Genomic DNA, 17,842 nt, shown 5'->3' with positions numbered 1-17,842 from the left:
ACCCATCAGTCTTACTGATGCAACCTCAGTTAAATCTTTACCAAAGGCAGAAAAGTTTTAAAACAAAGGTAAGAATACTTTCCGTGGAGGCAAATGGAAGCAATCTTTTTCTAGCATTAACCCAAATGAGAGAGCAGATTATAAAAAAAAACCTACAACCAAGCACAACACTCAAAACTTCTCCTGCATGCTTCAGGCTGAAAATTGCATCTGTAGAATTGGAGCAAGGCTTAAAGCCACTTTTTCTTTTAAAGTACAGTTTAACAGAGTGTTAGAAGATCCTGTAGCTGGAACCTGATTTGAAATTACTTTATTGCATTTTTTAACAAAAACAGATTTCGAAATGTGAAGCTTAAGTAGCATTTATGGAAGATAATGGGAGCATGGAATACAGATAAGCATCTGAGTCAGAGAACCTTTTGTCCCTCCTCCACTTTGCTTCAGAAAAAGGGCTGCTAACATAGAGGGTGATGTCATACTTGAAGCAACAGCCCAAGAATAAGGCATTCTATCTAGAAATGCTGCACTAGAGACAGTAAAAAGCTTAGAGTCATTAAGTGAGCCAAGGGTTTAGTGGAGGGTTTTCGGCATGCATTGTCTGTGTGACATATTTAGACCTTTCAGCAGTGAGAGTTCATGTTCTGTCTACTATAGACAGGAATTGGAAGTGTAAGTTGCAGTTTTAAATGTTTCTTTTTCCATTTGTTTGTTCATTTAATGCTAAGAGTTTTTCTACTGTTCACATAGTTGTAGGTGCTTTGAGGTCTTTAAATATACTCTTCCTAGTTTGTTTTTTTTAGTGATTTTACATGTTAAAAATGTTGTTGCTTTGGATCCCTTTTAGAGGCAAATTGCAAATTCTATTTTAATACCTTACTAACCTAGGAGACTTCACGAAGCATGGATGATAAAAACAGTCAGTTCTCTGGAGTATCTTTATAGGAGAGGTTTCAAAAATTCCTTGATACCCAAATCTTGTAAATGTATGCTAGCTTTGTAATAATATTTATGCTTATTTATTTTACATACATAGTCTGTTTTGGATAGATTTAAGATTTTAATAATAGGCCTATTTGTTTCTTGGATGAACTACTATATCTTGCATATCTCATTTTGTTTCTTCCCTGTGTACTGCTTTAGCTAAATATGGAGTGGATTCATTGTGAAATATTCAGCAGCATTTAGACAAAAAGTGCATATTATAAAAACTTAGTGGCTTTGTTAAAACAGCTGTGATCTTGAACTAACCACACTGATTTGCAGATGTAATGGTTGTTGAAGGAAATAAATTAACTATGCATAGCCTTTAAATAGTTCATTAATGGCAGTTTTTTTTAAAAAAAGAAAAGTTCTTTCTTAATCAGAACACTATTTAAAAGATTCTATTTTTAAGTGCTTGGCTAGTTGATTCTATCTCATGTAGTGAGTTTTGTAGCTAAAGCAGGGCTGTGTTACGTTTGAATATACACGGACTCTTGAATATCAAAACTGTTGCTGCTCCATGTACTTCACATATTGTATATTGCATATGTACATACAGCCTTCTGTCAAGCACATGTCCACGAACATATTGGTGGTGTTGTGGACCATTTTTATGGTCTTAGGGATTTGGTTTAAACACGAAATGATATTACTCCTGAAATCAAAACTATATTTTCCTGAAGTGTTGCGGTAGCAGGAAGGCGTTGCAGCTAGCCTTGGACTTTCTTGGCCATGAGAATGTTCAGTGGGAAGGATGCATTTAACTCTTCAGTGTATGGATGGGGAAAGGTCAGTTCAGACTTACAGAATCATAGAATTGTCAAGTTGGGAGGGACTCCAAAGGTCATCTAGCTCAACCCCCTGAAATGCAGGAATCTTACAGCTCTTACTATAAAAAAATCTTCCTGATATTTAGTTGGGTTCTTCTTTCTTGTAACTTGAATCCATTGGTTTGAGTTGTACCCTCCAGAACAGGAGAAAACAAGCATGCTCCCTCTTCCATGTGACAGCCCTTAAGATGTTTGAAGATGGCTATCATAGCTCCTCTCAGTCTCTTCTTTTCCAGGCTAAACATACTCAGCTCTCTCAGCCGTTCCTCATAAGGCTTGGTTTCCAGACCCTTGATCATCTTGGTTGCCCTCCTCTGCACACATTTCAACATGTCAACATCCTTCTTAAATTGTGGTGCCCAGAACTGGACACAGTACTCCAGGTGTGGTCTGACCAAGGCAGAATAGAGTGGTACTATGACTTCCCTTGATCTGGACACCATACCTCTGTTGATGTAGCATTAGCTTTTTTTGCTGCTGCATCACACTGTTGACTCGTGTTAAGCTTGTGTTCTACTAAGACCCCTAGATCTTGCAAGGAATCATAAGAGAACCTAGCAGAGGAAAGTTTTGGGAATTCCACTTGTTGGATTGTTATTAAGAGCATGACAATAGTTAAATGCAACATTGCAGATGTGTAGGTAGACTAGACTTCCTTTTAGAGGAATGTTGTGACTTAGCTGAAAAGGGTGTGTATGTGTTGATGGTGGGTGTGCCGACATACAATGCTTTCTTGACATTCTCTCAGTTGTGCTAAAGTGGATTAAATTGCTGTGGGAGATTTGAGGCTATACAAATGCAACTGCGATGGCGGTTCTTAAAAATGTACTTTTTATTTGTGTTTCTTCTGGAAAATGTTCAGTAACCTATTATTTAACTTTGTGTTCCGTGTATTTATATATTTAAATTATCCTTAACCCTTCTACATTAACATGTTGTCCTGAGTATACCTTAACTTTAAACAATAACAATAAAACAACAAATTAAACAAAACAATAGCATAAAATACAATAAATAAATAAATAAATAAATAAATAAAAAAAAAACAGTAGATGAAAAAACAGCATTAAAGGAACCAGATCTTGAAAATACCTATAATTAGACTAAAGCAACTTTCAATGCCTGCTTAAAGGCCAGTATGTTCATTTCACAGTGTGGCTTGTTATTATTTTGGTAGTGTGATTTTCCCTGTGCAGATTTGCTTGGGTTTAAATGCCACTGAACAACATAGTGCTTAATTCCAAGTACATGAGCACAGGGTTGAACTGTTAATCTTCTTGGACGTTAGCTCTCGTCATCAGTATGAATAATATGTTTAACATCACCTGAAATACTTGATTATTTATAGTGCTGGGAGTCCTAATTTTAGCTCTAAATTGATGCATTCTTTTCAATTGGGATCCAGAGAGAATTAAAGCTAAGCTTGCAGAACTGCTTTTCCATCAAAAAAATACGGATAAGATTAGGCTTGTTCATCTTTTATTTTATGAGGAAGCTTAGCCCTTTCTCAGAAAATGAAAAGCAGGCTATTGCCGAAGAAGTGAAATGATTTATTTCTCTCTGGTTTGGCTGGTTTTACTTCTTTGCTTTTGTTTTAACTTTAATTTCTTTTTTTTATGAACAGTGAAGAGCTGGGAGAATTCATGGAGATGAAAGGAGCCAACAGCCCTGGGATTCTTGTATTGACCACAGGCCTGAGCAAACCTTTTATGCGCCTGGATAAATATCCCACATTGCTCAAAGAGCTTGAAAGACACATGGAGGTATATCTCAGCAGCATTAACATTCCATCTTAATGATGATTTGACAATGATGGCCTTAAAGGTACATTTCAGGAGTGATGAGTCCTAAAGGACATTGCTATGCTCTCGTTCTTCTGATGTAAAGGAAGTCATAGTAGTCTGGAAAGATCAACTCCATTAGAGTTCTGGGGTTGTGTTTTCAAAGACAAAAATAAGATACCCTGATCCTAAAACTGTGGCCTATAGTAAGAGTGTATTGCCACATTTTATATGGCACTGCACCTGTTGCTTTTTTATTACTCCAGTCCCCCAAGAGGCACTTGTGGAAGTCTCAGACAGGGTGGGTATTTAACAGCAGTGCTGTAATGGTAAATCTCGAAGTGCAAGAAGTCATAATGATGACTCCCATAGAAAGTCCAAAATGCAAGGAGCTGTTCTGACCATACCTGCCCAACCACATCAATGCATAGCATAAAAGCCAATGCTTCAGGCTTGGCTATAGCAGCCTTAGAATAGTGAGCTGACCTCATTCTCTGATTCCCTCTATTCTAATTTGTCACAAACAGTAGTGAAACCTGAAAGTCTTGATATCAGCCCACTCATTTGCTGGAGCAAGACACTCCCGACAGATGATGTCATCGCGCATGCTCTGAAAAAAGTCCCAGAGCCGCAGTTCCCTGCGTCCCCGCACTGTTGCACAACTGCCTTGTTTGTGCTTCTCATATATGAATCTTGGCTGTCAAGCAACCAGGTGGACTCGAGAGTGGACAGCCAGGTGGACTCAAGAGGACTGTGCATCCCCATTGCATATGTGTTTATCTCGGCACTCCTAGCTTACCATGAAATCTACATCGGCATAATTGTTTAATTTTAACATTTGGGAACTGCCCCCCCTTAGTTCTTTGGCTATTTAACTGCTGTTCAACAGCGTGCACAAATTCACAGTAATCCGACTTGTAGGCTTGGTCCTCATTACCAAACCTAGTTTAACATATTTGGTTTGACAACGCCGTATAGAGTTGGGCTGAAAGGTTAGTTTCCATCTTAAATTACGATGAGACATAGAATTTTTAGTTGCAAGGGTCAAACATATTTTGATTAGTTTTAGGGCTGGAACAAAATTCCTTTTCCTCTTTACATCCAGTAGCAGCCAATGGAACTGTGCTGCTCTCCCGTCTTCTGAATATGTCAGGTCACACCTGCTTGCCAAGAGGGAGAGGGGCAAGGCATCGAGAGCTTGGTATGGTGTAGGCACAGTAAGGACACAGCGTCTGGAGCATTGGGCTGGTTCTGCCACAGCGCCTGCACCACACAGAGCTCCAGCTGCCTTGCCTTTTCCCTTTTTGGTAAGTGACCCAGCATGTTTAGAAGGCAGAGCAGGGCAGTCGCACCAGCTGCTACTGTTACATCTCCAGTAGTAAATCAACTTATTTTTAAATTGTACACCACTGAAATCTTGCTCAAATTGTATTCATAATAAAGGTAAAAGACCCCTGGACAGTTAAGTCCAGACAAAGGTGACTATGAGGTGCGGCGCTCATCTTGCTTTCAGGCCGAGGGAGCTGGCGTTTGTCCACAGACAGCTTTCCGGGTCATGTGGCCAGCAGGACTAAACCGCTACTGGCACAACAGGACACTGTGACGAATGCCAGAGCGCACGGAAATGCCGTTTACCTTCCCTCCGCAGCGATACCTATTCATCTACTTGCACTGGCGTGCTTTCGAACTGCTAGGTTGGCAGCTGGGACAGAGCAATGGGAGCTCACCCCGTCGTGCAGATTTGAACTGCTGACCTTCTGACCAGCAAGCCCAAGAGGCTCAGTGGTTTAGACCACAGCGCCACCTGTGTCCCCTAGGTATTTATATAGTGAGTGAAGGATACAGATTTATGGCTAGTCCATCAAGCGAAGTGTCACCAGGCCAGTGGGAGGGAATGGGCTTATTTAAAATAAAATTTGTTCTCTAGATCTGGCATGACCTGATCTAGAGGTTTGTTGCCTTTAAAGCAGCGTAGGTGTGAGAAATGTATCTTAACATTTGATTTATATATAATACCAGAAGAATGTGTAAACCTTGTCTAGAATGTAAAGTAAATTTTGTTCCTTTCATATTACATATAAGTATATTTTAATATTCTTTTAGGATTATCATCCAGACCGGCCTGACATTCAGAAATCCATGACAGCTTTCAAAAATCTTTCTGTAAGTTACATGGGTGATAGATGGCAACATACTAGTCTAAACATCATACAAAATAGCATATCAAAGTCACGAGAGCACTTTGGGTGGGCATTATGAGGGAACAGTATTTAAAGATGAATCACTATGGAAGAATTTTTAAAAAGATGGTTCCACCGGAAACTCTGGTCTGGGTTCAAGGGACAGACAGTTTATAGGATAAAAGAGGAGTCACATGGTACTACATGAAATACCATGACTTAAACCTTTGCATATAGAAATCTGTCTGAGTGAATTCAAGTACTATAAATCCATATAAGGATAAAAGCACCCATGTTGTGGTTGGCCCACATAGCCAGCTTCCTGTTTGATTGTGTGGTGTCAGGCTGCTTACACATCATTCTTCCCATGGATCTCTGGCCAACAGAATTTAAATGTGAACCTGGTCATTCAGAATGCAGAACTAGCAGGTGCTTTTCCTGTTTAAATTGAATATACTCCTCCTGTGCAAATGCTTAATGTAGCAAAATAGTTCAAGGCAGGCAAATTTGAGAAAGCGTTCTGCAGTTGAGGTTCACAGAGGGGAAAAGAAGCAAACCCCAGTGTGCTGAAACTCCTTAAAAAAGTTATTTGTGCTTGGAAGTTTCCTGAGCTGCTTCCTTTGTTTAGGATGTTTCACACACCCTTATATGGCAATAAATGTCCTATATAATGTAATCCTTGGGTGATAATTGATTGTGTTCTCTATTTTACTGAGCACAGTGAATGAAAGGATATATATAGCCCTTTGTAAAATATTTCAGTTGTTAAAAGAGGACAAAAAGAATTGGTAAGAAGTCAAACCAAGTGTTGGAATATTTTGTGTAGAAACAGCTTAAAAACAAAACACTTGAAACGTCAGACTAGGACAGCTAAGTCATTATAACTGATTATACTTTAATGATATTTTTTCAAGTGCCAATAGGAGCTATATGTTGTACATGAAACAGTTAAGTAGAGACAACCCCTACCCATAGCTTGCAATCTTAATGACACCTTGAGGAAAGGTAAGAGATGGACATTAAGGGATTTTTTTTTAAAAAAAAAAGTCAAGGGAAAACAAAACTGTTTGGTAACCAGCTGTCCCACTACGTTGAGGTGCCTCAAGTTTCTATTTTGGCTTCAAGTATAGAATAGCCTTTAAAGCAACAATGATGCAATGCATAGCCATCTTAAGTAAAAAAAAGGGGTAGTTGGGATTTGGTAGTCTGGAGAGTTCAAGATGCAGTTACTTCTATGACTGTCTCTCCTCTTCTACAGCCAAATCAAATGAAAAGACCCAGACATGGTACTGAGTAACTGTTGTTTCTGGGCTGTTTCAGTTGTGCTTGCATCCTGGCTCATAGTATTTTCTCCTGGTCCAATAGGCACAGTGTCAAGAAGTACGGAAAAGAAAGGAGCTTGAACTCCAGATACTAACAGAAGCTATCCGCTGCTGGGAAGGAGAGGACATTAAAACACTTGGAAATGTTATTTACATGTCACAAGTCATGATTCAGTGTGCTGGAAGTGAGGTAATGCAGCTCTGTTTAAAAGAAAACCCGAAGTGGTTGCCGCCCCCCTGTCTTGTTTGCGGGACCCTATCCACCCCCCCAACCAGTCCTCCAAACTCCAGAAGAACCTGGCAGGGAGAGGGATAGAGGTGTTGCAAGTCACAAGCCAAACAGTAGAAAGCTGCCACCACTTCCTTTCCTGGGTCAACCCTTGAATGGGGTCCAAGGAGGAGAATCCCCCTTCGATGTTTACTGGGTTGCCCAGACCTGTGTCACTGTACCGTGACGCTGACAGACAGTGGCGTAGCGTGGGGGGTGCAGGGGGGGCCGGCCACACCGGGCGCAACATCTGGGGGGGGCGCGCTCGCACTCGCAGCTCTCTGTCCCTACCTGGCTCACTCACTCTCTCTCACTGCAGTGCTGGCTGTGCGAATCCGAGCCGAGCCGCCGGGTCGCCGCCCACTGTGGAGGGGAGGGTGCCAGGCATGCGGTGCGGTGCGGAGAGAGAGCGAGGGACTATCTGGGGGAGGGACAGTGCAGCGGGGGGGCGCAAATTACTTGCCTTGCCCCGGGTTAGGGGGCGCAAATTACTTGCCTTGCCCTGGGTGCTGACAACCCACGCTACGCCACTGCCGACAGAAATCCAACAGATAGATGCACCAAGGGTCAGGCATCAGTTTAACTACTCCGGCAAAAGGCACAAAATACAAAAGGCAAAAGTCCTTTTCCAAATTTATTGAAAAAGCCACTTGGAAAGTAAAAGCTTGCACATTTCTTGGAAGGTTACAAAAAAATAAAATAAAAACATTGTACTGTACAATATAGCTAACTACAACATACTCACAAAGCATCAGTAGTTCAAAGCATAGCAAGAAGTCACAAAGTCCGTTCTTGTGGTCAAATGCCCTCAGGCGAACTCCAGGGCAAGATAGTCTGCAATTTGCATCTCAATTCCCCAAACTTTTATCCTTGAGGATCCCACGTGGAGAAGGGGTTACAGCACAGCTGAACTTTGTTTATGCTCAAAGGACCTTGAGATCAAAAGACCGCTTCTTTGTTCCCATACTTTTCTGACATGTACCAGGCTCCTGAGCTGTGAATTACCTGATAGCCTTTTCACACCCATTCCACATCTGAGCCCCCAGCTGCCAGAATTTACAAATCAGATAACATCTCCTCCCTGCCCAAGTCAGGATGCAATTTGATTCACACTTCTAAAGACAGAGAGGTTTGCAGAACCTAGACATCCATTCCCAGAAATCCACAGTTTTAACTCCCCCACAATGCCTCACTCTTGCGTGAACCAAAGTTTAACACACTAAGATTTCCTGACTTCACCACACCCCCAGATAATCTTATTTTTAAAAAATGCCTGACATGCCTTGATAAAGTAACAACACATACCAGTGTTTGCGATCACAATATGCCATATAAAATTTTGTTTTGTCACTTCATTGTAACTTTGTATTTTAATGATTTGCCTTCTCTCTCTCTCTTTTAATAAGGAAAAGAATGAAAGATACCTTCTTCTTTTTCCTAACATATTGCTCATGCTGTCCGCCAGTCCTAGAATGAGTGGGTTTATCTATCAGGTAAAACAACTTTTAGTATAACTTTTTCTGCATACTATGTTAATGTAATCTTTAGCTTTTGGAACATTTCTATCATATCCTCTGACTGATCCTATAAGGCAGAAGTAGGCAACATTATGTCTGAGGGCCAAAATGACCCTCTAGGCCTCCCTCCATGACCTTAGGACTCCCCCTCCCCCACATCATGCCCCCTTCATCACGCCTTCTTGGCACCTTCAAGTACTTTTGTGTGGCTCAGATGTGGCCTTGAATTGCGATAATGCCTCTTGCTTCGCTGGAGATATATATGTTTGTGGAAATGGCTGACATTTGTGTGTCTGGAATGAAGTCTACCGTACAGCAGCAAGAGTCACTTGTTCGTTTGAGTGTTAAATTTATATACCGCCCTTCACCTGAAGCTCACAGGGCGGTTTGCAATGTATAAACACCAAAAAGTGCCATAATAGCAAACAAAAACCACACATCCCCACAGTTTAAAATGTTATAGATGGTTTAAGTACCATATTTTTTCGCTCCATAAGGCGCACCTGACCATAAGGCACACCTAGTTTTTAGAGGGGGAAATCAAGAAAAAAATATTATTCCCCACCCCCCGTCCTAAAGAGCAGCGTGTCCGCTTCTCCCAGAGCTTCTCAGGGCTGGCGGGGGAAGCCTGGGTCCCCCCCCCCCCCAGCCCTGACAAGCTCTGGGAGTATTCCCACCTCCCACAAAAGCCCACAGGAGCCGCGCACCCTTTAAGGAGCGTGCGGCTCCTGCGGGCTTTTCTACGAGGAGGGAGAAGGGACTGACACGGCCAGTCAGTCCCTTCTCCCTCCTCGTAGAAAAGCCCGCAGGAGCCGCGCGGAGCTCTTGGGGGCTTCTCCTGCCTGCCTTCCCCCCTGCATTCGCTCCATAAGATGCACACACATTTCCCCTTACTTTTTAGGAGGGGGAAAGTGCGTCTTATAGATCGAAAAATACGGTAGCCAAAGGCCTGGGAGAAGAGGAATGCTTTTGCTTGGCAACTCTAGATAGGTAATGAAGACGCAAGCCAAGCCTTCCTGGGTAGACCGTTCCACAAGCAGGGATCCACTGCAGAAAATGCCCATTCTCGAGTTGCTGTCCTCTCGTGGAGGCGGCTCACCCCCTTTTTCTGCTTCCACCTCCAACCACCATGACCATAAAATCTCTGCAATGTTTCTCACAAGAGAATGTGGTCCTCAAAGAGTGGAAAAGGTTCCTCAGCCTGCTGCTACTGTGGTAGAGGAGCAAGTAAGGAGCATAAAGGCAGCACTGTGGATATTGACATAAACCACTCTCCAAGAGCAAGCTGTGTCCCAATCTTTGCTTAACCACCCCCTGGCTCAAAAACAATTCATACGTTTGTTTTCATTCACTGAATGTATTTTAGGATTTATCAATGTAAATAAGCTCACACAAGTTGCTGATCTGCTGGTGGCTGGCAGAGAAGAGACAGAGAACTCCCTTCTTTTTGTTTGGCAGAATGCTTGCTTCCCCTCACGCAGTTCCTTGTCACCCGTGGCTCCTAGGCTAGTGCTTAAATACAAGGCTGCCATGTTTTTGGATTTTGTTTAAAGAATGCCTTGATATATCTGTTTTTTAGGGGAAATTGCCGCTAACAGGCATGACCATTGCAAAGCTAGAAGACAGTGAAAATCACAGAAATGCATTTGAAATATCAGGTAATGTCTGGTTCTGTTTGTATCATTTTATGTGGCAAAAGCCAGCTTGATAAGTCACAAGACAGTTTAAAGTGACCTCTCTGGTCATACTGTTTATAATTTATTCATTTTTAAAATAGTATGTGGCTTTGTTTGTTTTTTTAAAAAGAACTCAAGACAGGCTTCTCCAATAAAAAAATCAGCAGTATACCAGTAAAATAACAATATGGTCTCGATGCCTGGAATTGTAATCCACTCGATCACTGGGCCAGCAATCACTTCAAGCCTTCAGCCTGCACATGCGAGGGGGAAAGTGGGTAGAGGAATAGGAATATACATGTCAGCCCCTGCTCCAATGCTTCCTTCTCCTCCACCCTGATATTCATAAGTTTTCTGCAGTGCCCATTTGTGTGTGCCTTTCCCTCTTTATATTTCTGCCGTCACCTGTCCAGCTGAACACCTGAAGAGGGCTTTAGTGGAAGGGGATTTTAGTGCCTTCACTGCACTCCCCCCCTCCCAAGCTCTTGCAAACTGATTGGCTGTTCCAAAAACAGGGCAACACAGCTAAAAAGGTCCTCCCCAAAGTGGGTGAGGAACACATGGCCCACCGTATAATGCTGAACTACAACTCCCATCATCCCCAACCATTTGCCATGTTGGCTGGGACTGATGGAAGTTGGAGCACAATAACATCTGGAGGGCCATAGGCTCCCCACCCCTGATTTAGAGTTCCAGAGGTCGAAATCAGCACCTTGATTTGTGCCTGGAAATCATACAGCACGGGTATATTGAGACTTAACACCAGCTAAAACCTGAGCAAGCCATATTCTCTGCTAAGCAGAGTTAGCTGACTGTAGCACTCCAAACAAGAGCGCTGGTTCTCGAAGATGTAGTGGTGATTCTCTGTTGAGGTGGCCATCGTTGTGCAGGGGTATTAGTGGTTCATAGGGAGAAAATCCCTAAACATCATATGTATTTGTATTTGTAACCTGCAAACCTCCCATATTTTCTGTAACCAAGTATTACTCATCCTTAAAGGAACAAGAGAATTCTTAAGGAAGCATTCTTCTTTTTTCATTCCCAAATTGTGGTAAGGTGATGTGGAGGAGACACCAGATTCAGGAGAAGTGTGCTGATCCTTAAGAAGCAGAATATACGTTCATTTGTTTGAAACACGAAAGCGTTTTGCCGTGTTGGCTGTTGCTAATGTGAGAATTCAACTCAACTGCTCTTTCCTTCTGTATTTTCTGTTGGGTTCCAGGAAGTATGATTGAACGGATATTGGTATCTTGTAACAACCAGCAAGATTTGCATGAATGGGTAGATCATCTACAGAAGCAAACCAAAGTGACTACTCTTGGGATGCCTGCTATTAAACCTCATTCTGTGCCATCTCACACGGTAAGAGACCTTTAGTACCATTGGGTTTAAAATAGGTCATTTTTTTCTGTGTTCCTGGAGACAAACAAATGCATCCTGATAATTGTAGTCAGTGTTGGAGCTGTGTTAAAGTAGGGTATTAATGAAATATTGTGATTTGTTTGGGGGGAAAGAAGCACTTTGTGTTCGGGCACAAAGATAAACCAAACTCTGATTTGTTTTGTTTGCAGCAGGTAGAAGCATTCACATTCAACCATAGCCCATTTTAAACTATGGTTTAATGTGATGTGCTAACCATACCATAGTGTTAATAGATTGGTAAGTTCCAACAAACCTGTTTTTAAGTCTTACTGCAGCAAATTTAATAACGAAAGCTTACTGGTGTAGGGTTATACGTGGCATTCCCTTTTGATTGTTCTTTCTTTGCTTGTGTGATGTTTGTTCATTTTGGCAGCTTCCTTCTCATCCTGTAACACCATCCAGCAAGCATGCAGACAGCAAGCAAATGCCCCTGACTCCAGTATACCACACTCTTCCACATCCTTCACATCATGGGACGCCTCATACCACTATAAACTGGGGACCCCTGGAGCCTCCCAAAACTCCTAAGCCGTGGAGTTTGAGCTGCTTGCGGCCTGCACCTCCATTACGGCCTTCAGCAGCACTCTGTTACAAAGAGGTGAGCATGTGCAACCCAGTGAGAAGTCTAAATTCTTTCCAGGTCAGAATTCTATACGGATAACATAAAGGATTCCAGCTGAGATTCAGCTTGCATTGAGTCAGTCACAATTAACCAAGGCTGTGATTTCTAGGCAGTGAGTGGGAATACAGTGGTGCCCCGCAAGACGAATGCCTCGCAAGACGGAGAACCCACTAGACGAAAGGGTTTTCCGTTTTGGAGGTGCTTTGCAAAACAAATTTGCTTTGGGCTTGCTTCGCAAGACGAAAATGTCTTGCGATTCCTGGGTTTTTCCCCCCGCTCCCAGCCTTTTTCCCAAGCCCCTAAGCCGCTTAACAGCTGTTCGCTAAGCCGCTGAACAGCTGATCTAAGCCGCTTATCAGCTGATCTAAGCTGCTAATAGCCTTTTAGCAGCTAATCCGCTAATCCCTTAAGCCTTTAATAGCCGCTAATAGCCTTTTAGCAGCTAATCCGCTAATCCCTTAAGCCTTTAATAGCCGCTAAACCACTAATAGCGCTAATAGCGCTAATCCACTAATGGGCTTGCTTCGCAAGACGAAAAAAACCGCAAGACGAAGAGACTCGCGGAACGGATTCTTTTCGTCTTGCGAGGCACCACTATCTAATTTGACACCATACACTTTTTCTCTTCAGCCACGTTTCTTACTGGAAGAAAGGATGGGGGGAAATATTTAATAGAAAGAGTAGTGTTCTTGAAATGATGATGGATCAGACACTAGGAAAAATGTGTCCTGTGTGTTGGCATATAAAAAGCAAATCCTGCTTCAGTTGCGCTTTCACTGTCTCCAGGCCACTTGCAGTTTTCCTCAGCCAAGATTTAGTATTGTAAAAATAGAAATCGAGACAGCAGGGTTCCCGTTTGCTCTGTTTCTGAATTTGCACAGGCCTTCTGTTTTCACCAGTAGTTTTTGCCCAGCAAATGTCTCTTGTAGTTTAATAGTTTAAACGGGTTTTATTAATAGCATCTCCTAAAATCGACACACACTCATATCTTTAGAGCAGCAAGATTATATGGGAGTTCAAAATCTTCTGGTGCTTTCTCTTCCAGTGCAGCTTGGAGGAAGATTACAATGGAGATTACTTTCAGTGCAAACCATTAGTATTATGTGCAAACAAGGAATCTTGATTTAGAAAAAACAATGGCTCAACAAGCCAGCTTCATATGACGCTTGGAAACTGAAAGTAAAATTGACGTATCCATCATACAGGAGCAGACTGGGGGAGTATATGAGCCCAACACTTCACTTGGGCATATCCACATAGTGATAAGCCATGGTTCAGTATTAGAGGCAAAGCAGCCTAATGGCGTATAACAGCAACCATGGTGACCAGATATTGGGCTCATACACTTTCTCCTCTTCTTGGATATTCAGATTCCTTCTCTCCCTTTCTGATATGATCAAACCATAGTTTTCTGTTACATTGGAGCCAGGCAAAATTTGATCACACTGGGAAGTGAGGGAGGGGGAATTGGGTGTACAGGGCAAGGAGAGACCCAGTGTGCAAACACATTTGACTCAGGCCATTCAGCACATTTCTGTCATGTTTTTCCACCACTTCCTTGTCCACTTTTTTAGCAGACATCTAGTTTACAGACAGACTAGCATATCTTGGAATTCCTGTAAATTGGCTTGTTTGCTCAGCAGAACTGAAGTGCTCTGTGTCTGTTGGTCTCCTCTTTTCAGTATCCTAATTTAATGCAGTAACTTCCACCTGTGCATTGGAACTTCTTCTCCCTCTCCTCACCCGTTCGTCCCTGCCTGCTTTAGGGCTTCTGGAGCAGATTTGGGGGGGTCACACAGGGAGAGGAGGGGGAGAGGAAGTACCTTGGTGGGGGCAGGATGATTTCACTGGATACAGCTGGAAATTTATTATTTGTCAACTGTTGGAAGCCAAGAAAATGTGCTAAGTTGAACGCTCGAGGCTACAGATCCACAATAGAAGGCTGCAGCTGGATTTAGACACATCAAAGAAGGGTTTCAGTTTAAAGCGTTGTAAATTTAAACAGGGAAAACAGGTGGAGAAAAATAGGACTCCAAATCGCCGTCTGGTGGCACAATGTTATATCGCACATACAACACATATACAGTCATACCTCGGCTCCCAAACACCTTGGGAGTTAAAAGTTCTGGCTCCTGAACGATCGAAAACTGGAAATGATTGTTCCGGTTTTCAGGTGTTCTTTTGGAAGCCGAATGTCCGACTGGGATTCTGCAACTTCCGATTTGCTGCAGGAGCTTCCTGCAGCCAATCAGAAGCCACACTTTGGTTTCCGAACAATTCAGAAGACTTCCAGAATGGATTCTGTTCGACTTCCGAGGTATGACTGTAAATCACTTTTCTTTACCAGTCTAGCTGAGTCCCATGTGCCAGAAGACAATTTCTCCATCAGATTCTTATGATTCTTATGTTGTGATTTTAAATTGTAGTTATTTATGCAAACTTGATTTTTGTTAGCTACGTTTTGCACTAATATAAAAGTCAAATATAAACATTAATCAATAAAGAAAAAAAAAATTTTTTATTGTTATGTATTTCTAGGCAACAGCCCAGAATGGGGAGAAATGGTTCACTTGAATGAGAGTTTGTAATAGTGAATTGCTATTCTATTGGTGTGTTTTGATACCTTGACACAAGTAGGTTTTCACTGTGTTTGTATGTATCTGTGTTTCCCCCCTCCTTTTTTTCTTTTAACTCCAGGATCTCAGCAAAAGTCCCAAAACCATGAAAAAACTACTGCCCAAGCGAAAACCTGAACGGAAACCATCAGAAGAAGAATTTTCGCTGAGAAAAAGTAAGTGTGTTTTGCTGTGTGGGCGTGTGAAAGCTTTTCATTCCTTCTGCTTAGTCCAAAAATTACTGTTGTTAAACAACTGGGAATCAGAATCTTTGCTGATTTACTGCAAACCACCTGGATCTACCATTAGATACCAATACCTTCTGCCCACCCTTGGCTGAAAATCCATATCGTTCAGCTTAAACTCACAAGGTCATTGGTTATATGGCTTGCTCTTACTTCCTTTCATAAATGCAGGTATAATGAGCTGTACACATCTAAGTCACATTCAGAGCTAGGCCCATTAAAATCAGCAGACTTGAATTAGTCCTGACTAACTTAAAAGTCGGAGGGACGCGGGTGGCGCTGTGGGTAAAACCTCAGTGCCTAGGACTTGCTGACCATAAGGTCGGCGGTTCGAATCCCCGCGGCGGGGTGAGCTCCCGTCGTTCGGTCCCAGCTCCTGCCCACCTAGCAGTTTGAAAGCACCCTTAAGTGCAAGTAGATAAATAGGTACCGCTTTATAGTGGGAAGGTAAACAGTGTTTCCGTGTACGGCACTGGTGCTGGCTCGCCAGTGCAGCTTCGTCACGCTGACCACATGACCCGGAAGTGTCTTCGGACGGCGCCGGCTCCCAGCCTCTTGAGCGAGATGAGGCCGCAACCCCAGAGTCGGTCACGACTGGCCCGTACGGGCAGGGGTACCTTTACCTTTACCTAACTTAAAAGTCCATTGATTTCTGCAGATCTAATCATGCACATGACTCATTTGGAAACAGCTTAATGTTCTGAACGCCAAGGCAGCAGTCACCATTCCACAGTTAGTTGTTGCTAACAGAACTGCCCTGTGATAGGCAAGCTTCTTTACAGTATCTCAGCAAGAAATTAACATTTCACATATTTTGTTGTGTTGAATGATACCATGCTGGCAAAGCGGTAGGAATTATCAGCACCATACTAGCAACAATAGTCAATGTGCGAAGTCACCTAGGAGAATCACCTAGGGGTATACAGGATTAGTGGAGATAGGTGCTCATGCAGCAGGTCAAGACCCAGGAAGACCGGATGCCATGGCCATGTTGACATAAGGCAGTTGATGCTTTCAAAGGTATGTGTATGGGATTGGTGTGCCAGCTGTTGCGTTAATATTGTCTTGAATTGACGAACACCTTTTTATTTTCTGCAGGCACTGCTGCATTAGAGGAAGATGCTCAGATTCTAAAAGTCATTGAAGCTTACTGCACAAGTGCCAAAACGCGCCAAACATTAAATTCAAGTAAGTTTTAGAAGAAACATAAATAACATTACAACTGTCCTACTTATTCAGAAAGCAATATCTTTAGTGGTGACTCCAGCTCTTCTCCTTCTTCTTCTTTTGGCTGACAAGTGGCATGTCAAGTGATTATCAGATAAATGTGCTAAGAATAGCACAGGTAAAAATATTTGCAACAATGTAAATACAGCTTGTTCTGCAAAGTGGCGCAAGTTTGGCAGGTGACATTTTGTGGTCGTTTGCACCCCACACTCGGGACAATTCCAAGATTCAGCCATCGGAGAAGCACTGTAAGGGTCAGGCCTGTGAACAGAGCAGTGACTGCCATGTTTTCATACTGGATTTCTCGAATTACGCATACTAACATTTTCGTTTTGGATATCTGTGCCAACACTTGTAGTCCATGCACCCATTTGTTTTAGACTTACCCAACTGAAGTCACTGGAAATGCCACAGGGCTATTCTAGAATAAGAGGACTGTAAACTACCATTCTAAACCCATATTTTCTAAATGTTTGATTGCTAAGGTGTGGTTCGAATTGGAGGCACACTTCAAGTGACGCTCAGAAAGATAAATGTGCATTTTCTCAGTCAGCTCTTAGAATAGGGAACAGAGATCCTTCTTTCAACTTTGCAGAGGCAACCCATTTAATAGCCTTCTGCCATTTCCGTTGTCTAATCAGCCAAGTTTCAGAGATAGTGCCTTTCCGCTCCAACGTGGGTTGTGATAGGCATTTCCTGTACATCCTTACTTCCTCTGTTTGGGATGATGTCACTCCCCACATAATGGAGAAAGAAGGTATATAAGTTGTCTAAGGACTGTCTTCTCTGAGAGGTGTAAAGTAGTGCATGCAAGGCACACATCACAATCTCTCGTGGTACAGTTTGGAAATTGCTGCCATAAGCATTTCAGCCCTACTCTAACCTTTCCACTTCTGGAATAATATTCTTACAAACTTGGTAGATTGTCATGGTTTTGTATGTTAGCACAGATGATGCTGAAGCCCATCCTAAATGTTCATTTATTGATGCAGCAAGTCTTAGAAAACTACTAATTGTGCACAAAACTTGTGTCTAAGAACAGGTGATCTTCAATACCCTAAGTCCAAAATTTTCTTCTTAAGAATGGTTAAGTGTTGATGTAGGGCATCAATATTCAGTGAGATGCGCATTTTTTCAAAGGCATTTAAGAGACATT

The 17,842-nt window shown here is 42.4% G+C and overlaps 1 protein-coding gene across 8 annotated transcripts in view; it reads left to right on the top strand.

The window, feature by feature from the left end:
- Positions 1-17,842, top strand: part of ARHGEF7 (Rho guanine nucleotide exchange factor 7) — an 88,457-nt gene that overhangs the window by 45,493 nt on the left and 25,122 nt on the right. For all 8 annotated transcript variants that reach the window (XM_083437749.1, XM_083437748.1, XM_083437755.1 and 5 more), the window contains exons 10-18: positions 3,436-3,574; positions 5,696-5,755; positions 7,138-7,284; positions 8,769-8,855; positions 10,459-10,537; positions 11,778-11,917; positions 12,351-12,575; positions 15,297-15,390; positions 16,558-16,647. In XM_083437749.1, the coding sequence (XP_083293875.1) occupies positions 3,436-3,574; positions 5,696-5,755; positions 7,138-7,284; positions 8,769-8,855; positions 10,459-10,537; positions 11,778-11,917; positions 12,351-12,575; positions 15,297-15,390; positions 16,558-16,647 (1,061 nt within the window). The remainder of the gene's footprint in view (positions 1-3,435; positions 3,575-5,695; positions 5,756-7,137; positions 7,285-8,768; positions 8,856-10,458; positions 10,538-11,777; positions 11,918-12,350; positions 12,576-15,296; positions 15,391-16,557; positions 16,648-17,842) is intronic.

The sequence above is a fragment of the Podarcis tiliguerta genome (assembly GCF_965153285.1).
Source record: "Podarcis tiliguerta genome assembly, chromosome: 4".
Taxonomy (NCBI): Eukaryota; Metazoa; Chordata; class Lepidosauria; order Squamata; family Lacertidae; genus Podarcis; species Podarcis tiliguerta.
Note: the sequence above shows the minus strand (reverse complement) of the source record. Positions and strands in the feature narration are given on the sequence as shown.